Here is a 23874-nt window from a genome sequence, read left to right on the forward strand (position 1 = left end):
GGTTTGGCTCCCACACTATAGCTAGAAGAACACTCAGATATATTTCTGTATTATTTGATCCACACTCGATGAGTATTCCAGATGAAATTCATAGAAAATCCACATTTTTTCGCGCAGTGTACCATTGATTTAAATGTTCGTAATTTATATATTTGTAAATTTATTAAATTTCGGTTTGCATATAACATATGCCCCAGCCTTTTATATTAGACATTCCTCTCACCTGGGCTTTGCTCAAACTTAATCCTTGACCTGGCAATTTTCTCTTGTATTATTTTTGCTGCTTTTCGTTTCTTTTGAATTTTGTCAGGCATTGTGTAAACAAATTTCTTATTGATTGCAGCGCTGTCAGCAATTTGCTCACCTGACTGGGCGAAGGTGGGGCGAGCGAAGTCATTCGAACAACTTCTCAATTAAGTGATATTAAAGAGGGGCGAGCCCGCTGAGCAGGGCGAGTGTGCGTGTGTGTATGTATGTATGTATATGTGTGTGTGTGTAAAACTCTTTAGTCATTCGGGCGCTGTAAATCTCGTGCAGCGAAAAGTTTTTAAAATTAAATGACACACACAAAGAGAGAAAGAGAGAGACACACACACACACACACACACACACAAGCACACGTAACTAGTGAGTGCGAGTGCATAAGTGTGCGTGCGTGCAAAATGCATTTAATTTGCTGCAAAAGTGGCTGTCGGACGGGCCTCAGCCACTGGGCAGGCACAGCTGCAGGCACGGCTCCAGCCGCGGCGGCACCGTCACAGCCAGCTGGAGGTGGCGCAGCGGGCGGCCGAGCGGTCGGGCGGTCGGCTTTTAAAATGATAAAAGTCGAGGCTTGTCGCGACAACGAGACGCCGACAAAGCGGCGTAAATTTCAATTAAATGTGAAAGCAAAACAAATTTTAACTTTGCTCGCACTCGCACTCGCACTCACCGCTCGAGAATTGGACGCCAAATGCGAAAGCTACTTCAGCAAACACTTTGGCCAGAGAGCCGTTTATGCGGCCTACAAATCGTGAATTAGCCAGAAACACACACGTGTGAGGCATTGATTGATGCAGGATTGATTGGCTGCCGGATGATCCATATCAAGTGCAGATCTATTAGAGCTGAATAATTATGGCTGGAAAACTTATCATGCTAGGTTGTTTGAATTGATTGATAGCTTGATAGCGTAACAGTGTGTTCGATTTACTGAGTGCTGAATGATTGACTGATTGGCAGGTTTTACTAACCTTAGCACGGTTATTTATTGACTGATAAATTACAGACTATTTGAATCAATTGAGAGTTTGATTGATTGATTAACTGACTGATATTTAAGTTCTGTTCTCAAAACTTAAGAGGTGAGCTATAGACACATTCAGCTGTTTAACTGACATTAGCTGATTGAGTGATTGAACAACTTCCTAGAATTTTATTGACTGATTCTTTCAGATGACTGACTGACTTATTGATTGATTGAAGAATTTCTCGAACGACCGGCAGATGGCAGCTTACCTGATTAACTGCTTTACTAATTGATAAGACCTAGATCACCGATTGACTATTGATTGATGTTATTTGAGCAATGATCAGTGCTAGGGTCAGAATATCAATGCCGATTCTAACTAGCAGGATACTCTGTTGTAATTCACTGCTTCTCTAATTCTCATGTCATACTCAAAAAGTTTTCCAGATTAAGAAGCTCCAAATTACAAAGCCCCAATAAGTGAAATACATTTCCAGGAAAAAAACCCACGCCTTATGCAGTAAATGCCAGGAATTTGGCAAATTGCGAATTTCAAATCGCGATTTCATGTCGCGCATCAACATAAACATTTGGGTGTGAGTTAGAGAGCGAATGCCTAAATGTAATTGTGACTACCATATTTCAATGTAGATCTGTGTTTGTGTGTGTGTGCATGTAATTGCCATGACTGTGCGAGTGTGTGTCTGCTTTTCTGTTGTTGTTGTTGTTTTTGCGTTTTGTTATTATAACAATTACTTGAAAAATACTCGGATATCAGCGTTGAGCGTCGACAGCGCCAGTAAAATTATTTAAATGCTTTTGTGTGCGGCGATTACGAGTGTACGCACACACACACACATATATACAGAGGCAGAGAGAGAGAGAGGGAGAGAGGGCGACATGGATATGGTGTATAACTGAGAAGGATACAGAGGCACGCACTGGGGCCTTGTTATACAATCACAAAAACATATAACAGACTACCCCATCATGCTGCAGGCCACACTCCTCTGTCTCTCTGTGTGTGTTCGAGTGTGGGTGTGTGTGTGGGGGGCGAAATGAGCATTGCTCATGGGCCTCTGCTTGTGTGTCTGCTGGAGTTCCGGGCAGAGGCCCGGAGCGGCCGTCCGACAATTTGGTTTAATTGATAGTTGGGATAATGTAATTATAGACAATTGCGTTTCATGCGAAACCGATTTGCTTGCTTGCTGCTCCGATTATAATGCTCCAAGTGTTGTTCATATATGTATGAGTGTGCGTGTGCGTGTGTGTGTGTGTGTGTGTGTGTAGTTGATAGCAAAAAAGTGACCAAGTGTCTGGCACTTTTGTTAATGAAAATATGCGGCCAGCTGAAGTGTTGTTAAGTTGTAAAGCATTGAAAAACACTCCAAGGCGTTTGTGTTCACATGCTTGTCTATGTGTGAGCGTGTACGTGTGTGTGTACATGTATATGTGCTCTAACTGCTGCTACTGAATGCTGTGCTGCTCTGCATGTGGCCAGCTAATGAGGCAGACTATTTGAATGGGCTGCCAGCTGCAGCGTCCAGTATCTTTTATCCCGTTTTATTCGTACGGTGTCTGCCCCACGTCCCGTGCAGCCATCAATCAATTCAGCAAGTGGCGTAAACAACAAACAGGAATGTCGCAGCCGGCTGTGCGCGACTAAGGAATACCCCACAGCTGCGTATCAAATATGATCAAATCAGCTAACAATGGGACTAAGAGGTAAGATCTTGCTCTAGCGGGGAGTTGAAATGACTGCAGGATACTCTGTTGTTTTTTTGAGGAAAAAATAAAAGAGGCAAATTCACTCAAGCTTTAATTAGCAGAAGAGGTATATATATTCGGTAATTAATATGCCCTATGGCTATTTTCAATATAGGGTATTCAAATATGAGCATTACAGATACAACAGTTATCGCAGTTAATAAACTTTTCAAAGGAATTCAAACAAACAGTCGATATGCTCGCCGTGCCCCTTGTTCTATAGATTATTTAAAGAACATAAACCAGCAGAGAGTAAGAGAGAAAGCGAGAGAGAGCGAGCGCGAGCGCGAGAAGGAGATATAGAATTGCAGCTCCTGCTGGCAACTCAACTGGCGCTAATTGGCAGTCGATGGGGGCCGATGGCCGCAGGTACATGCAATTAATTATGGTCATTTTCAGGTGCGCATCCACCTGCTAAAAACCGCGAATAAGCAAAGCCGAAAACGTGGCAGCCAGGAGTCGCCATCGCCATCGCCATCGCCATCGCCGTCGCCGTCGCAGTTACAATTGCAGATGATGTGCCGTGGAGCTAAATAACAAAGCGGCGCCGCTTTGCCAATGACTGTTGCATACTTTTGTGCGCGACTGTAATGAAGTGCGTGGGTGCAGCGCGCAAATGCGCGCAAACAAGCGCATAAACGTTTACCCCTTGACCCCGTGCCCCGAGCACTGAGGCCCCATGCACTGGAAACAAATGATGAGGTTTTTTTTCGGCTCTTTACTGCTGTTGTTGTCTGTGAAATGGCGCCCAATTGGCAATTGGCATTTCCGGCGGCTGATTGGCTGCACCGGACGGGGACAGCCGGCATAATGTGCATCCGTATCGATGACAATCATCAAATCGGGCTTGCCAAATGCACACAGCCACAACAAAAGCAACAGTCAACAGCAACAACAACAACAACAACAACAACAACTGGAACAGACAATGCGGCGTCTCCTCCTGATGCGTTTTTATGTTGAGGCTTTTTCCACGCTTTTCCCCAAACTGCTTTGCGGCCGTTAAGTGAAACATTTTCATGCAAATTTTCGTCTGGCATTTTAAATATTTCTCAAAAGCGATGCCCAATTGACTGAATGGCATTTTTATGGTCCGCTCCATTTACCTCTTGCTGCTGTTGCTGCAGATACTCAATGTAAAAGTAAATGTTAAATATAGCGCTGCCCATCAATGAATGAGCGAGAAATGAAGGAAATATCCATTATTGTGGAAATATAAATACACTTGAATACCCTTTAATAATGAAATATGCATGGAGTGTGATATGAGTCATTATGAAGGAAGTGTGCATTCAATATGAATTTATTATTTCTCTCTTGTGAATATATGAATACAGTAGAATACCCTGTAATACTGTAAAGCGTGGAAGCTGTCAATTGAAATGTATGCCAAATATTTATATGTTTACATGAATACCCTGTAATAATTAGGAGTGTAGACTTGTACACCCTGTAAAATTTGCAAGTATAAAATATTTATTTAAAATTATTGTAAATGTAAAAAAAGTCAACTGTAAAAAATTTAATTTAAGATCTGGGAAGAAAATAAAATATTTATATAAACACTTAACTCAGCTTACATAAATTGCGGAGAAAGAGATGGGAAATAGAAAATAAGAGATTTAATAAAGGAAATACTCAACTTTAGCCACCTGGGCTGTAAATTGTGGCTATATAAATATTCCTCATTCTGAAAGTTCCATCTGCTTGTCTCGCTTTATTAAATTACAATCATTTAAAACTCTATTCTTCGGCAGATTTGCTGTTTCGGCTTAAAAGAAGACGAAGAAGAAGAAGAAGAAGAAGAGGCAGAAATTGCAGTTAGCTGCACTACAGATGGCTGCACCAGTAATAAAATTAATCAGCTTTAATGCACTTTGGACGCTGCAGCTCTGCAGTGTAGCATGTTGAATGGCTGAGATAACAATAAAAAGGAATCCCGCCCGCCAGGCAATAGCAAAATGAGGCACTGAACCAGTAGGCGGTGGCAGCGGCATTTGCTGCTGCTGCTGCTGTTGCTGTTGCTGTTGCTGCTGCACTAAATAATTTCTAATAAAATAAAATAAATAATGAACGCAGCAGCGAAGGATGCCCAGCCAGCTAGTCAGTCAGTCTTTGCTGAATGGAACGCCATGGCTATGGCATGGGATGGGGTGGGATGGGATGGTATCGCTGCCATATTGCGCAAATATTGCTGCAAGCTGGCTTCGGCAATGTGTTTTACTTTTATTGCACTCGAGCCGACGGGCGCGCTGCACATTTTTAACGCCACTCATAAAAAGCGACGACGACGACGACGACGACGAGCCGCAAGCCAGAGCTGGAACTGGAACTGGAACGGGAACGGGAACGGGAACTGGAGATGCTGTCGCAGTTGGAGCGGAAAAGGCAGAAACTCGAGCTGTAGCTGTGGAACTTCTAGCTGAGGCCTTGGCTCTAACGTATTTTTCCAATTTTAAGGCTGAGCAGCGCTCGCCAAATGACCGTAGAAATGATTGCCAGTCGAATCGGGAAAAGTGTGGACTGGGAATGGCAATCAGAAATGGGAATGGGAGGCAAAGCTGAGGACCAACTGCGTAACCAGGCAACAGCCCAGCTCAGCAAGGGTCATTGGTTGCCATTGCGCTGGGTGTCCGCTGGGCAAGCCTGTTGTTGTTATTTGCCAAGGCTTATTTGTTAAAAATAAATTCCAACTGCCAACGAGATCTTATATGTGCAAATGCGTGTAAAATAACAAAGCTTAAAGACTCACCCACGCCTCACACTTTGCATGAAACGAAACGAGCTGACGATGACAATTAAAGCTAAAATTATTTGCAGGTTTAGTTTTGATAAGATCAGCTTGAGAGCCTGAGAAAATATTTGTTTGCAGCTGAGTAAAGATACGACATTTCCTTGCTAAATAAAAACACACGGAATATTCAATATGCTAAGCCTTAAGATGTGAGTGTGCAATAATCAAATCTGTATCACATTGCCATCGATAGTTTCGTTTCCTATGAATAAAAAATATATATAAATATCTTAAATCAGGCAACAGATATTCGAGTTAAGGTTATGTAATATTCAAGAGGGGTTTTCACGGAATCAAGGGAATATTTTCAAAAAGCTCTAAGGCCCTAAAAAGACTATAAAAAAGCAAATAAATACATTCAAAGTATCGAATAAAAAATACAGTCATAGTAGAGCACTTCAGTAAATCAAACATACATCATATGATACATTAGTCAACCGTAGATAAACTAGCCATATACCTCGTGTTCTACTGAATATTTACTGTACTCAGTGTACATTCTTTAATATGAAGATGTAAAAATTAGAAGCCGTAAATAATATGGATCTGCATAGTAAAAATTCTCAGCTTACATAGTTTCAGCAAAATAATAAAAGGAGCTAAAAAAAAAAGTTTTATTCCAACTGACCTTAAAAAGAGCAATTCAATTTAGAGTAACTCCTCTTCTATCACTCCCGACTCAAGCGTACTTAACCGCTTTTATTACTTGATTTGAGTATGCTTATTAATAATATGAAACATGCTTGTTGTCTTGTATATATTTATATGTATGTGTGTTTTTGTACATCATATAAGAGTATATAAAGAGTGTGCTGTAAAAAAATATTGGAAAAAAGTCTGCTCTTAGGATTCATGTTCTCTTTTTATTTTACTTTATTTTTTTTTTTTACCACACAACACGCAGCTCTATTGGCCACTGATAAAGTTTGCTGTTTTTATTTCGCTCTTGTTGTTGTTGTTGTTGCTGCTGTCGTTGTCAACGCAATTTCAATTTATATTTATGACCTTTAAAAGCCATTTTATGAGCTGGCAACCTTGCCATGGTCTCCAAGCCCCTTCTCCTTCCCCTCTCCAGTCTATAGCTCATGTTAATGTTATGGCGCATTTTGCGATTTTAAAGTAATAAACTTGGCCAATGGACAGGCCATCAAGATGAGATGGAGCTGGCCATTAAACCGAGCAAAGACTGAGGCGTGGACTTGTAGCGACTAGTTTTCGGAAATTGGCGCCTCCCAGAGGCACATCGGCCCATCGGCCTGACATATTGAGTCACATCCATTGATCGTATGGCGTCTTGTTCGAGGTCTGGCCGGAAATGCCTGGCAATCAATCAGCCAACAACTTCATTAGACACATTAGCTACGACAGTCGCTTATTCGCTCCCCATTGCGCTGGACAGCTGTCCGGGCCAGTTGCTGCCTAATTAAGATGACAGTTTTCGATTCGATTCGATACTAAACGATTCGAATCGGTCAGCAGACTGAAGTGAAAAACGCTATTAATATTGCCAATTGCAAGTCATCAAATCGCCGATGCTTTGCTTCACTGAAAAAAAAAAAAAAACAAACAAAATAATATAATATAATATAATATAATATAATATAATATAATAATATTTAAGCTCTAGATTTAGATCTTACCTTAAATTATTAAATATCATAAAAATTTTTTGCTGTTATTTTATGCAGATTATATATAAATTTTTAAACAGAAAATTATTTCAAACAAATTTCTTTAAATGCATTTATGCTTTATGCAAAAAAATCCATCAGTAAAAACTTAAAAAAAAAAAAAAACAATCCCAAAAAATCAATTTTTTTTATGAAACAAAAGCTTAAAAAATCTACATGTCTGTTTGGGAATTCAGAAAATTTTTTCCGAAATTTTCGACTGCCTCTGAATCAATTTGTATACTGCTTCGTAGGCAAATGTTGACGGCCAACAAAAATTGTATATTTCACTTAAAATTTAGCTGCAGCTATGGCTGATAAACGTATCAGCTCCTTCTGAATCAATCTAAAAAGAAATTGAATAACACTAGATGTGTTTTAAAACACTTTTGGCTCACAGAAATCGATTCACCTATGCCAAAGTTGTGGCACATGGGAAAGCCAATGGCACACACCATTTCGCACAGTGTATTGGGTTTTTGTTTTTTGCTCGACCATTCGCTCGGCCACAAGGCATAAATATGGGCCGAAAAGTGGCTAAGCAGTTTGTTTACATTGTTAGCTATTTATGTGACAGCCTTTTGGGCCAAGATCCCTAGACTCCTTTTGTTGCTCCGCCTGCGGGTGTGCGTGTGTGTGTGTATGTATGCGTATGTGTGTGTGTGTGTATGTGTGTGTTGGGCTTGTTGCTTGGCCACAATTCGAATTGTGGTTAAATTGTATTTTGTCGTTTTTACATTTTTGAGACATTCTGTGTGCCCTTATTGGCATAGGTCGAGTCCAAACACATTGTGGTTTTTATTTATACAAAACAAAGCGAAGACCGGCCAGGATATGCAGGACATCAAGGAGCACCCGTCGCAAACAAATCGGGTTATAGTTGCAACTAGAAAATAATCCCAATGAGTAAAGTTTCAAGCTGCAACAACCACAACAACCACGTGGGGCATACGAATCAGCAGGGGGCCAAAAAATTGACAGGTAAAGTTTCAGTTTTTTGGGGTTGCTGAGGAAAAGTTACTGCAAATTTGTATAAAAAATTATGAAATATAATTTAAAACTTGTCACTGGCAAATCCACTAAATTGTTTTCCTTTAATGTCACTCTGTGTGTGTGAGAATGTGTGTGTGAGTGTGTGCTGAAAATTTTAAGTAATTGAAACTTCAGTTAAGTCCATTAGAGGCAAAGCAATTGACAGATTGACGATTTTCAAATGATATTAGCAAACCATTTCGAACGTTTACCTGAAAATTCGTAAATTTAGAAAGAAAACGCGAAAAAAAACGAAATTTCCAAATGACGATTTTTGGCTGTCTTGCGATTCAGTTGGTAGTGTAGTGTAGTGAGGTAAGATAAGTTTTAACTTAGATTTAGATTTTATATAGAATATTCCCATATACTTACCCACATAAAGTTTCAAGTATATGAAGTCAAGATAATTTGTATTTAGAATAATATATAATTTTATATAAACAAATATTATCTATCAAAAAATCCATAATTAATATGTATATTAATATTAGTGAATAATAGTGTATTTAAGTTAGTTTCATAGAGCTCTGTTTCACTACTTTGATATAGAAATATGTAATTTATATATATCTCATATCTATCATCTTTGTGCTTTTCTTATATTTCACATACCTCAGCAACAGGGTATACAGAATCCAACCTTGCATAGCTTCAAACAATTTCTATTCTCTTTTTTCCAGCTTGACGTTGCGCTTCACTCGCCTCGTCATAGTTGAACCAATATGTAACTGCAACTCTTCAGCTTTAGTTGCAGTTGTTTTACTTATATTTTTGTTTGGCAAAAAGCTTTTAGGTGGACATATATGCGCTGGAGCATACCTCGTTTGATCCTTGGCTGGCCGGCATCAAAGGACATTTAGCTTGCGCATAAAGTTCACATCATTGCCAAGTTGTTTGCCATGTTAACTTTATTAGTGACTGTGCTGCCAGCGCCCCCTTTTGACTTAGATTGCAATGTTGTTGGGGGAGGGGAGGGTAGGTAGATGGTATCATGCAATGCATTCCATGCTATCGATACGACATCGTCTGTTGTATTTGATTAGCTAGCAAAGTTGCTTTCAGCGGCCATGGAATGCAATTTGCAATTCGCAATTTGCGCGAACAACTCCAGCTCGGTCTCTGGCTGCCAGCACTGCTTTTGGCGAGCAGTGTATAGAAGGCATTATATAATAACAATCAGGTTACATGTATGAAAGCCACGCAGGTTGGCAACACATGTTGCCCAGACCCGCCGCATAGACACATGTCAATCAAATGCTTTTGCCTGAGAAATGCATCGCCAGCAACCACATGGTCTGTTCGCCGTGTTGAACTAATAATTCGCTACACTTGGAGAAAGTTCTAGCGATATGTATATATAGAGTGAGAGGGTAGGTAGAGTAAAGAGAAGGATACACTTTTGAAAGCAGCAGCAGTAGGTAACATATTATTGAGATGAAATATACTTATATACTGGGTATATAAACCATAAAATATATTTCCTTGATCAGCCGATTTTTTACTACTATTTTGTAGATCAATTTCCCTTGAAGTTTTTCCTTTTCTAAATAAATGTGATTGATCTAATAAATCTAAAGAAACGAAGATTAAGAGCTGCAGTTGTCTACAGATCAATCAAAGAATATAGAAGGCTCGACAAAAGCGAAATAGGAACTTGAGTGATCTATGCTGAACTCTTATATCCAACTCAAGAACTAGATCTGCAAGTTCGATGTTCGAGTTCTGCTCGATTAAACAGATATAAGAGTTCAGCATGCATCGCTGCAGACCTCTTTATTATAAATGATAGTTTCTCCTAACAAACATCAGGGTCAAGCATCCACATTCTCCAACACGTCGCACCTACTTATAGCAACCCTTTTTTTTGCAGTGTAGTCCGCTTGATTGAATTTTTTTCGTTCTTTGGCACCGTTGACTTTAGCGTGGCCGTTGCCTGGCACATTGCAAAAGAATGGTCTGGCAGCACAGACCCACCAATGAGTAGCGACTAGTGGCGGAGTTTTACGAGCACTTCAGCTTCGGCTGCGGGCACTTGGCAGGCCGCACTAAGCGCACTTTTCACTGTTGCTGCTGCTGCTGTTGTTGTTGTTGTTGTTGCTGTCTTGTTTGATATTATTGTCTAGCAACGCGTCTGGCAACCGCACACACACATACGCACACACATATATACACACATACACATGCATCAGGGTAGCCTTCGGCATAATCAGTTGCGAAAATTTGACACGTCGTTTGGTAAGAGGAAAAAAATGCGCTCGTTTTTTCGCTTTACTTATTTTCCAGCGCCATTTTCTTGTATGTGCGTATGTATGTGCATGTGTATGCATGTGTGTGTGTGTCTGTATTTGCATATCTGTTTTTGATTTTTGTCGCTTATGGCGTACATTCAATTTGACGTGCTGCTCCTGCCTTGCAACGAAATCAATAAATCTGCTCCACTGTTTGAATCCAATTTATCACTTTGCAGACTTTTCACTTCGCGCTTTTATTTTTTTATCATGCATACCAGACAGCGACACGCCCACATATGCACGCCCCTGCACGCCTCTGCACGCAGGCAATCAACCATTTATGAAGTGGCAAAACAGGCGTCGCCGATTGGTGGCTTATCCACGCTTCGCTACGCCATACAACTTCATTAGATGTCGCCCGACGCGGCGTATGAGTAATGTGTGTATATGTGTGTGGGTAGCCCTTTTTCTGTTTGCACCCCCTGCAGCAATCGCTTATGCACCGCTCAATCGATCAATAATGAAATTTAGCAAAAATATTGCTCAGCCAACAATAGCGCGTTACTCTACATATATCCTGTGGCGTCGCAGCCTTTTGTGTCCCATTCGCATGAAATATTCAACAGCGGCAGGAGCAGCAGCAAAGGTAGCGATAACAGTCGGAGCAAAAGCAAAAGCAGCAGGTGCAGGAGCGCCTTCAAAGAAATGCCTTCTACCTATACACGTTCACCATGTGAGCTTGGAGTATATTGGCTTCACTGTATAGCTATTGTACTTGGATATATATAGAATTTTATGTGTATATATAATCCTCAAAGCCTCTAGAGACGTAGCATTTGAGTCCTTTCCAACAGATTGTTAGTCCAACTCTAAATCTGAGTAAATGAATTTAAGCTTAGCTAGACAAATGATAGATTCAGCCAGAACAGCTGATGGAGTCTATAAACTTTTCAGTTAGCTTATTTCCTCGATGAACCTATGGCACCTAGAAATTCAGCAAAAAAATGTATGAAATAAATTCTGCAATTTTTTCAGCAGAAATCAGTATAATGTATTCATGCCCAGCTCAACTGCCATATTCATGCTCAACTTCTAATAAAATGGAACAGAATTTATTGAATACACTCATTCAGCATCGAGTGTGGAAAGTGAAAACTCAAATCAGAATAAAAACAACAGTTTTTATGTTTTTTTATACATTAAATATATTTAGATGTTTTTCATTCAAAATTGTTTTTGTCACGCAAATGTGGGGCGCAATGAGCGCAAGGATTTGTTTTTTTTTTTTTTAATTTTTTTTTTAGGTAAAATGTTAAACAAAATATTGCAGTTGGAATGTTTTTTCTTTTCTTTTTTCGTGTTATTTGGTTTTTGTCAGTTTGCCTGTTTCTATTTGTTGGTTTTCATTTTGTTTGACGTTTCGCTATTGCGCCACGCCCTCATTGCGCCCACGCTCCTATGAGCAGCGACATATGGCAACGTTTTCCTTACTTTTTCTTTGTTTAGCAAACTTTCTTACATCAAAGTACATTTATATAAGTATTTTTTTGCTTTTATATTAAAGTTTATTTTAGTTTTTTTTTAATTTTCTTTTTATTTATTTTTGTTTTACAATACATTTTTTGTTGTTGTTTGGTAAATATTTCACTGTATCTTGGTTTGTGTACATTTAAGTTGAAAATCATTAAGTAAGCTACATTTAAATTGTATTGTTTAAATATTTAAAATTACGTTACTCGGTGCCTTCTTTTTTTAATATTTTGTTTTTTGTTTTGTTTTTTTTTTTTATTGAAAATCATAAACAGAAGATATTGAAGCAAAATGAAAGATACTGGCAAAGCTTCAATTGAGAGCAGGAACTCAAGACTCTTTGGTTAAGAACGCTTAAGACTAACTACATATGAAATCATATTTTAGTTTCATTAATTACAAGCATTTAATGCGAGTCACTAAACTAATCAAGTTTACTTTACAGGCAATTTCAATTCATATATTGTATAATCCGAGTCTGGCAAATTAATGTGTATATATATGTGTATATATATACTTATCGAATCGATTTAAAAAAAACATATTTCAAATGCCTATAGAGAGCTAACAGCACCAGTAAATTGTGCCGCTTCGCTCGGGAAAAATAGAATCAAGTTTCACTTTTGGATTTTCGTTTGCTTTTATTTTTCTTGTATTTCTTTTTGCACATTTAATTAAACTTTCTTACGCTTAACTTTTCGCTATTGAAAACTCTAGATACATTTAGCTTAAACTAATTTTTTTATGTTTAATTTTTTTTTTTTTTCCTTTTTATAAATTTTTAGTTGAAGTTTTTTTTTATTTCTGGCTACTTAACTGCTTTGCGTGCTTCTCAATGTTCTGTCAAGTTTTCTCTGCTTCTCATTATTTCGCATTCGCTGTGCTTTTCCATTTTCCTTTGACTTTTCTGCTGATTGTCCACTAAAAACTATGCTTGCTTCTAATGCTTTGAGTTTTATTTCTGCTCTATTTGAGTTCGGTTTACATTTAAGTTTCCTTCTGCTTTCTGTTTCAGTTTTCTGCTTTTCTGTTTATACACTTATACATAATTTGCAATTTGCGTTTCTCTGTATTTTTTTCAATTAATATATGTATTTATTTTCATAATCATATTTATATTTTCTTATGGCGAAAATACACACACACATTAATCAAATATGGTAAAGTTTTCAGCGTTTTCTGTTTTTGCAAATGCAAATTATATTTTGTGCATAATTAAATTGGCAAAAAATTTATCGACGAGCTTAAATAAATTGAAATATGCACTTATGTATATTAACTGTATATATGCATATTATGAATAAATGTATTTGAATATGCGTTTGTGTGTGCGTGCGTATGTGGTATGTGTGTGACTGTTTGTGTGTGTGTGTGTGTGTGTGTGTGTGTGTGCTCTCGATACTCGTGTTCTATATAAATAGCATTACCCTTTCCCCCAGCTTGCGATTATTACAATACAATTAAACGTACAATACATATACACATACACATATACATACATAGACATATAGTGTATATAGTATAGAGTATATGTTTAAGCATAATTTATATTTATTTATTCAGTCTTAAGCTACAAAAATCGTTATGCATATTTCTGCTCTCTTATTTCCATATATATATATATGTATATAAATATGTACATATATATACCTACACATATATATGTATTCATCTGCTAAAAATTTAAAATCTATTCAAAATGAGTTATAAATTCGCAATTTATTTAAATTATTTTTTCTTTGTTTCAGAGTGCAGCGAAAGTATAAAAAAACAGTTGTAGTTGCAGCAGGCGACAGTTGTGGGCGTGGCAGAGTGAAAGGAAAATTTGGAAAATATAGATGTGTGTGTGTGTGTGTCTGCTTAGATCTAGAAACAAAGCATTGCTTAACTGCTAAAGAGAAGCCGACTAACTAAGGTCGACTAAGCATAAGTTATCTATTAATATTAATATTTATTTTATTTTGTTTTTTAATTTATTTTTAGTTATAGTTTGATAATCTACTTAAACGTTCAGCTGTCGTATGTCTGTTTGTTTTTTCTGCAATTATATTTTACAGGCTTGCCTCTGTTGGACGCTGCAACTGCAGCTAGTTGGCCTTTTGTTTTGACTGTGTACCTAAGACGTTTAGCGCTTTCCAAGTGTTTCACTGTACTGTGTGTACCTTGTTTAAGAGTTAACGGAATCTCAAATAATGCTAACTGTTTGGCTATCCATAAAAACTATAGCTATGTCGTACAGTGTTTGTAGTTTTGGGTTCGATTTCATTTTTAGCTGGGCTTAAGTTTTCTTTTTTTTTCATATTCTTTTTTGTTGTTTTGAGTTAAAATGAAACGCCAGTTTGTTCGGAGGTTTTTCTTTGTTTTTGGTTTTTTTCTATTTGAATTTTCGTGATATCTGTTCGGTTTTATTAGTGCTGTTGGTAGTTCGGTTCAAAGTTTCTGTCAAAGTCAAGACTAATGCTACAGCTAACAGCTAGGTTTTAAATTAAGTTTAGGTTTCACTTTTTTTTTTTTTTTTTTTTTTTTTGTTTATCGAATTTTCATTTTTTACATATATACAAGACTTTAAGGTGTTTTAGTTTTCTTTCTCTTTTAACTCTTTTTTTTTTTTTTTGGTTTTTTGTTGTGTTTTTTGAAGCTCGTTTCCAAAAGTTCTACTCTGTATCCATATGAAAAGATCTTTAGTATTTAGTTAATTTTTGCTGTAGAACAACCGACTGAATGCTCACGAGTATTTACAATTAAAACTCATATGGGCTGTAGAGCGACCTCCCCGATAGATGCTCAACCCTGACTGAGCAGCAGCATGAGAGTGAGGCTGCTTAATAGTAGTCCAAGTGTCAGCTGCATGGGGTTTGCGCCGTTGATGAGCAGATCTTGGCCCGCATTGCTGCGCACATCCATCAGATCACGGGACAGTGGCAGCTCGGTGGGATCGCTCAGCTCATCGTGGCAGGGCAGCATATCCGGCTTCAGCATGAAGAGATGAACGTTCAAGGAGTTCTTATTGGCCATTGTGTCGAGTGCATCGCCGGCTTGCGGTTGCAGCTGGTGCTGCAACTCGACATCGTTGTGAGCCAGGCCAGTGGCGCCATAGAAACTGCTTTGCTTATGCAAGTTCAAATTGTCATCCATGTCCAAGCCATGTGTCAGGCCCAAGCTCGATGCGTGTGCATTGCCATTGGTGTCGTCGTAGTAGTCATAACGCTTTTGTGTTTGCGCCACGGCAGCGACGCCGCCTACTTCCGCTTCCGGTTGCTGTTGACGCTTGCGACGCACTCGCAGCTTCGACTCGACTACATTTTCGGCATTGTCTGTGAATTGTCGCTGGCCGCGCAACGCCTGTCGTGATTTGCTCGAGCTATGCTTTTTCATGGTCAGCCCATTACTGCTGCTCAGCTCCTCCAGATTGGCGTAGTTGCTGCTGCTGCCGATGCCGCCAATGCCGCCAATGCCGCCCATGCTGGCGCTGTTGCTGCCAATGGCCGTGAAACCGCCAAAGTTTAACAGATCGAGTATATGCGACGGCACCGGATCCACGAAGTGCGACAGCTTCGGCTCCTGCAGAGCACAAATGAAATTCTCCAATGAGTCGCGCAGCTGCTGGTGACGTGTGCGATTTCTCAATTCAAAGATCCACTGTAGACGACAGTCGCAAATGAATTTGTTGTCTATATGCGAGAGAAGAGAGAAAAAGAGTGGGAAATGAGTAAAAATATAAATGGTACATATTTATATATGTATGTGTGTATGTGTGCTATGGCCTTCCAGCAAGCAGACAGACAAATAAAAGGCACATTGACAGCTCCACTCAGCCAAGTCGCAAAGGTATGTACGTGTGTGTCTAGGTGTGTGTGTGGGTGTGCGTGGGTGTGTGCGGCCTGCCCTGAAATTGCTTTTGTTAAGATTTTGTGCAGCCAACTCCTTTTGCTGTTGCTCTTGCAGCAAGCAATCAAAAAAGTCTGCGTTGCTGAGGAATGAATGACTGCTGAATACCCTGTAAAGTGATGTACTGTTCCATTCTCATATATTTTGTCTCCAATTTGTATGTGCTACGATCTAGACTCCCTGCTAAGTTACGAAAGTAAACTGTTTGTTATTTATGCTCTTCGGCAATCAAGCGAATTCAATAAAAGTTTCTTTTTACTCTTAAGAAATCATAGAGTTTATAGGTATATAAAAAGTCAACTACTTTCGTTCAACAACTATTCATAGACCTTTCAACCCAAAAAGTGCACGCATGAGTCTCACCTACCCAGTGTTCCGTTACATTCTCCCTGCCAAAATATGCAAATAAAATAGCCCAATAATCGTTTGTATATCCAGTCCAATCAATATGAAATTTAACAGCAAGCATGAGTGCTCTATGCTTTGATTAAAGACAAATTTGTTCAGCAAACTAAAATATTGAATATGCATGCTTACATGAGTGCGTGCTTCACTATGACTATGACTATGCAGCCAGTGATTTCCTTTACAGGGTATTTCGAGCATAGCCTATTGTCAGCATGATCTATAGACAGGTGAGCGGGCTCAGAGGGCGTTCACGTCTGGCCGTTGGCAGCGGCTGCCAGCTAAGTGGCCGCCTGCAACAATTGGCTGTCATTTGGACTAGACTTGCATTTGAAGCCGGGCATCTGGATATGGGATCCGTATGGCTAGGCGAGGTCAGGGCGTTTTAAATGATTTTGCAGTCTGACTGCCGGCCTGCCTTCAATTCGCTGTCCATGTCGTTGACGGTGCGCAAGTTAAACGCCTCAATGACATTTCCAATTTAGAGGAGACGCCGCAGTTTCGGCTGGAACTGGATTGCATCAGCCCCAGCTGGATTTTGACTGCGTCTGTCTGTTGCTCTGTCACTCAGTTGAACGCCCAACTGCTGTTGCTGTCAATTATTTTGTACTGCTGCTGCCCGGGGGCTTTGGTTGAGCATGCCAGCAGGTTGCCATTTGCCGCTTGCCGGTTGCAAGGATACAAGCTTACAGCATGCAGCATGCAGTAGTCTGGGCAGAGCTTGTGTCTGCATCGATTTTCATTGATTCGTTTCGTGCGCAAACCAATTTGTTGTTTGGTTAGTTAAGTTCGAACGGTTTAGCTTCAAATTGAGCGCATAAATAGAGGACCGAGCACCGAGAATCGAGGAGGAGCCATCCAAGAGCTGCTCATTAAGTCGAGTGTGCAAATTATTTGCAGAGTCTGTTCAAGTGTTTCAACAGTTTGCACCAACAACTGTCTGCGCAACCACAGAGCAACCGCAAATCAAATAATTTTTGCTTTAATTGAATATAATTTGTTTACCTTGGATCAGTTTATATAAGAGCGAGTTGCTAGAATTCTAAATGCAACAGGCAGTGTCTAGAGCACTGCTATCGGCATACTGGCATAAAATATGTATATAAAGCGAATATTATATCGCTACAGCTCGCGCTTGATCGATATATATCGAGGCTTTGATGAATTCCTAACTATCTCAAGATTCATGAAAATAATTATTCTTGTTTTCCCACAATCTTTTGTCGCACAGAAACATCTTAGGTATTCCACAGGGTATAACTGAACAAAAGACAAAGCGTATCTAAATTTGAGCACAATGAAGAGAATTCTCTTGTATGCGATTCATATTGAAGTACTCTTATTAGCTAACTACAGGCTACATTGCTTTCAATGAATTTTTGACAAAGCTAACAATATGATGTCTATCATCGACACAAAGTTCACAAATTAATCGTGTGGGAAATGAAACAGTTTCACGAATATGTGATAGCTTCCCTGTTAGGCTAGAGGGGAGAGATAGTGAGAGAGAGAGAGCTGGGTGTGGGCTGCGGCACAGGCTAGTTAATGTGCTGGCAAATCTCTCGAGTATAATTAGGGCCGTACGGTGACACAGTTTTCCATGTCAACATGCATAATTAGCATAAACGTTACAAACAAAATATTGACTCTTTGACTGACTGACTGAGTGACATACACAGTCGAGAGCTGTGCACATCATTATCCTTGCTTCGCACACAAACAAACACACACGTGAAAGGCTCTACATAGCACACAAACGCACACAATGCCACAGTAGTCTGTGGGCCCAATTGTGGGCATACAAAGACCAGATATACCAGAAATGTGACTTCAACTGGAGCTCCGATTCCCAACGATTGGGACGACAATTCGTGACATATTCTCTTTGTGTGTGCGCCCGAAAAGTTGCCCACAAAACGACAAAAGAAAACTTTCGTTGCGAAAATAGTTGGCAAATTAGTCGAAGAAGAAGACGAAGAAGACGGAAGGGACGGGGTACTATAGAGAAGTCAAAAATTCTAATTTTCCATATGAAAAACATGCAAAAAAGCATAAATAAAGTTAAATATGCAAAGAGAAGCAACTCCGGAAAATGGTTTCAAATGGACGACGACGACGACTTGGCAACATTTAGCAAGCAAATTACAACAAAATTAACATGATAATGAACTGGTTGCCACTGGCCCTGCCACAAATTGTGGCAGGAGCAGGCAGCCGAGGCAGACGTGGAACGAGCCGTTGCCAGCTCTACATAGATGAAAACTGGCAGCTGTTTGCAGCTGACCAAATGACAATGACTTGCCAGAAAAGCAAGCAGCAACCAAGCCAGCACAAAGTATGGCACATAAAAAATAAAGGGTGACAGAAATGTGCTGGAGAGTGAGTGAGCGAGATAGAGTTATTTTACTGTTGCAGCAGATAAGATACCCTCAAAAAATATGTCGGTGATCAACGAAATAGCGTGAGCCAAGAAAAGGAAATTGTCATAGTTGGGGTTTGATAGTAGAAGACAAAGAGGGGGACACTACGATAAACACACAGAGAGAGAGAGAGAGAGAAAGAGAGAGACAGAGAGAGAGAGAGAGAGACAGAGAGATCAAAGCTGAAAATCAAGATATAGTAGAGCTTCAAGCATTAAAATATCTGAGAAATCAATTTTTAGATACCCATGGTATAAGATCGAATACCAAAAGCTATCAAAAGAGTTTAAGAATAATCTCATAGTATATCTAGTTTCAACTAAGAAACTCTGCAGATTTCAAAAAATGGAAAAATTTCCTTGCTAGGAAGCGAATTAAGAATAAAGAAACAATCCTTTAGTCAACATTATCTCACACTATCTCACATTTCATCAGCTTAAATACATTTTAGTTAGGGCATAAAAATATCAGCGACAACGTCCCCAAAAATATACATGTGTATACACACATGTGATATAGGGATGAGTCACACACACACACACACAGACTCTGTATGTGACACACAGATAGTAGAGTCATGTGAACTGGCTTAATGTGCACCAAACAGTCCTTGTGAGTGTGCGCATGTGTGTGTGTGTGCATAAAATACTTTTATATTTTTAATGATACTTGGGCAAAGCGGTAGGAAGTGTTTTGGTCTGCTGCACACACTCCAACACACACTCCCACACACACACTCACACATATACACTGGCACACTAAAATGACGCCCGCCTCATTTTGCAAGCAACGAACTTCGAGTACCGCTAGTGTCCTGCCCCACACCACAACTCCCAACTACATCAAGCCCTACACCCACCTCTACATCGTCCCCCATTCTCATCCCCTACTTTGATAGTCTGCTTACTAAACTAGATGACTTTCAACTGTGCCTCATGCCGCCTGCCACATGACATTGCAGCTTAGTTTTTTTCTTTTTTCATTTTTCTGCTATTTTCTTTTAGTTTTTGGTGCTGCTGCAACAGTCGGAAACGTTTTTACGGTTAGCAAGGGATATTTACATACATACATACACATACATAAACGCACGCACACATACATAAGTAGCAGGAGTCATGCATATGTGTACATTAAATTTTATTATTGTCATTTTCATAGCGTTGTCCAAGCGACCACGCTGCCCCCTTTCCACAACACTTTGACTAGCAAGTTTCAAGTACTAACTGTTTGCATAAGTTCACTTATGTGTGTGCGAGTGTGCGATTGTGTGTGTGTGTATGCATATATGCTCTATGCCAACAGGCAGTCGGCCAAATTAGACTCAGCTGAACTTTGTTTGGTCAGTTTTAATGCAAATAGTTCCGTCCGTTTCGTCTGTCCGTCTGTCTCTCCACCTATTTGCCTGTCCCTCTGTTTGTTCGAGCAAGGCAGTTCATGTGTCGAAACATATTCATAATTAGCTGTCATTGCCATTTGCTGCAGCTGCAATTCTGGAACTAGATCTGCTGTCAAGTTTCTACTTCAAATGAAATCAAATGAATTTTTTCAGCCCAATGCAAAAAATTAAGTAAATTGATCTCTGGTTTAATTTAGTTGAAGAAAAAGCAAGTAGTAAGCTGAAAAGTTAAAGTGTTTCTCAAATACTTTATGAATGGAGAGTGAATAGCAAAATTCATTTTTTACAGCCTAGGAATTTTTTAATATTGATTTGAATGGTTGACTTTAAGATCATAAATGTAAACACATATAAAAAAAAAAAAAAAAAAAAAAAAAAAAAAAAAACAAAACAAAAAATTAATAAAAAAAAATTGAATAAAATAAAAAATTAATTAATAAATAAATAAATAAAAATAGAGAAAAAAAATAAATAAAAATATTTTAGAATTTGTTAAGAAAAAATTAAATTTTTGTTTAACATTTTGTTTAAAAAAATCGTTAAGCAAATTTAGTTTTCAACTTTCATTTCTATTCAACATTTCCTCTAAGCACTTGGTGGCATTTCTCATTTTCCCAACTTTTAATTTGCTTGGCATAAAAGAAGAATACAATTAATATAAATTACATTTTATTTAGTTGCCCACGCTGCCCTCAGCGCCCTAGCTATCGCCTCTTTTTCACTGGAATCGATGCGTTTGGCTTTAATGGAGCAGCGTAACAGGCCGCTGTCATACATCAAGCGCGCTCTCTAAATGGCATTTCATTAGCCTGGTCTGCCCTGCCGCCTTCTCCCAACGGCATGAAAAGAAAAACATTTATTTTAAATTTAATACACTACACTACGCACACAGTCACACACACCAATACACGCGCACAGAAAGCACAAAAGAAAAGGAAAACAGAAGCAAAAAGAAAATCATTGCAGGTCCGTTGCTTTAATTGGTTGAAGCGGCGTTGTTTAGGTTTTTTTTTTTACAGTTTTCATTTTTTTTTTTTTTTTTTTTTGGCTGCGATTCCTAACCGCTCAGCCCTGCCCACTCCAAGCTACTTTTGGCTGCCTTTCTTTTTTAACAACCGCCTGTTTTCTCGCCGTGTAGTTTGAAAAGCGCAAAGAAAACGCGAATGGGTGTTTTACTTTTTTTTTCTTTCTTTGTTTTTTGTACTGAGCTGCTTGAAATATCAACACGGGCGCCAAAAGTTGAGCCTGGCCATTCGGCCTGCCCCGCTGCCGGCCCCTTGGAAAATCAACGCAGATGATGCTGGCCTAGTTACCGCCTTTGTTTCTGACCGGATCCCGACCCAGCGCCTGGCTGCACAATGAATGCCGCAGCCAACGCAGCTTCTGCTCTGAGAAATCAGCTCCTCCTCTTTTTTAGGTAGCTCGGTTAGATGTGGGCAGCCAGCGGCGGGGCGAGCGCGCTGCCAAGCCGGGCAACTGGGGAGCTGGTTCGTTTGTGGCCTGTGACCCGCTAACGCCACCAGGGGACAGCACGCACAGTTAGCACAGTTAGCCCTACCCAACCCAGCTCCTATAGCTTCCATATATATGTATATATATATGTATATATGTATATGTATATGCGCTTGCTCTCTGGAGAGTTTTATCATTTTTTATTACATTGCTCGAGAGCGCTATGTATGCAAATGAAGTCGAAAGTTTCGCTTTGTATAGTTGCCGTAGTTGCGGCCAGTTGGGAGCGCCAACTGTGAGTGTGTGTGTGGGAAGAAGCAGAGACAGTACATACTCATTCCCTATTTCTCAAACTCCCACTCTATCTCTGCCTTTAAAGTGGCTACAACAATATTGTCACAGTGCTTCTGCATTTCATTTAATAATAGTTGCGAAAGTTTGCTTAAACAACTTTTTACGCTTCTAATAGATATTCATATAGATTAATTAGCAAACGCCGTTCGAACCATGAATTTGAGTTAAATGTTATTGCATGATGTGTTTTTGGCATGTATGTGGAAAGTTTGTAGCTATAAACTCTAGTTTATATCGAAATAATAATTATACAATATTATTGTTTAGAAGTTAGTTACATGGATTTTGTTGTTGTAATAGTTATTGAGCTATTAAAGATTTTTCCTATAACTGCAGAAATATTATTTATATCCGACTGAATGATTGATATATATTTATTTTAAAAATATATTTGATATATATTTGTTTAAACAAATTTTTTACTATTATAAAATATATAATTTTTTTAAAGAAAATTTAAAAATAAATGCACCAAAATTAATTACATAATTAAAATCGAAACTTTTACTCTTTAATAATAATAATAAGAGTATTTTCTTTAGCTACTTTTATTTATAGCTGTTTATACCCTCAACCTATTGAAGATGGGAAATCAGGATAAAATGTTTTTTATTTTCCTTGTGTAAATATCTTGGCCTGCCTTTCAGCTATTTTATCAGCTTCCATTCAAGCGTATGGCATTCACTTATTTGCTTTCGATATGCACTTGGATTCTGATTGTTCGGTACCTCACTTTTCATTCGATTATAGGGTATTTACTCTGGCTTGTGCATATACTTATACGGCAGCTGCACAGTGGTTGTGTTTACATATTTTCTTTAATTATAGGGTATATTCATTTTGCCATTCAAGCAGATGGAAAAATTCTTTATCATCTGTGTTGGCTCCATTTCATTTAAGTACAGGGTATTTTCACTCTGGCTTTTCATATGCATTGGCCCTGCTTTTCAGCTGTTGTTTGCTTTCCCATTCAACTGGCAGCCTTCAGTTTTATTTTAAGCCGCCTTCAATTTTTTTAATGAGCTCCTCTACTAGCGCCTACATTTTTCCAACGGCTTTATTTATTTTTAGCTTGTTTTTTGGCTTGTTATTGCTGTGCGTGATTTCGCACGCTTCGCCACGCGCCATGCGTCGTATGTCGATGGGTAGGAGAGTGTAGCAGCAAAAGATATTTAATTTTGTTGCCTGTCTTGTTGCTACCGCAGAGCCCGAAACCAAAAAGTCAGCTCAGGTCCCTTTTAGCATCCTGCAACTTTACTCAATTTATTCAAAATCAAATGGGTTTTTTTTCTCTCCTTAGTTGCTTTTTTTCTGTGTTAACTTTACTTTTTTTTTATACATTTTTATGTGCCACGCCCTCGACTGTGCATAGCCATTGAAAGCCATTTCAATGGCCGTCGCTTTTCTCGCCAATTTTCTTTATGCTGGGTCAGTTTTTGGGGGCAGTCGAGCTCATTGAATGTTTTTATTACGCCAAATGAATGGAGGAGCAACAGCAGCAGGAGCAGCAGCAGGGGCAGCAGCAGGAGGAGCTTCTGGACTGGACCCTAGCTACAATTGTTGTTTTGTGCTCTCGCTTATTTGCACTGCGAGTAAGCCATAAAATTATATCACTTGTACACATTTTTTTTCCACCCGCATTCTCAACAATTTTTTTTTTGTTTTTTTTTTTTTTTTGCGTTCGTTGTTGTCCATTTAATAACATTA

The 23874-nt window shown here is 39.0% G+C and overlaps 1 protein-coding gene across 2 annotated transcripts in view; it reads right to left on the bottom strand.

Moving 5' to 3' along the window:
* Positions 1 to 12999: 12999 nt before the first annotated feature.
* Con (leucine rich repeat protein connectin) overlaps positions 13000 to 23874 on the bottom strand; it is a 172607-nt gene continuing 161732 nt past the window's right edge. For both annotated transcript variants that reach the window (XM_018008501.2, XM_018008502.2), the window contains one exon: positions 13000 to 15923. In XM_018008501.2, the coding sequence (XP_017863990.1) occupies positions 15037 to 15923 (887 nt within the window). In that variant the 3' untranslated portion in view covers positions 13000 to 15036. The remainder of the gene's footprint in view (positions 15924 to 23874) is intronic.

Source organism: Drosophila arizonae, chromosome 4 (genome assembly GCF_054131065.1).
Source record: "Drosophila arizonae isolate 15081-1271.41 chromosome 4, UAZ_ARI_1.0, whole genome shotgun sequence".
NCBI classification, from domain to species: Eukaryota; Metazoa; Arthropoda; class Insecta; order Diptera; family Drosophilidae; genus Drosophila; species Drosophila arizonae.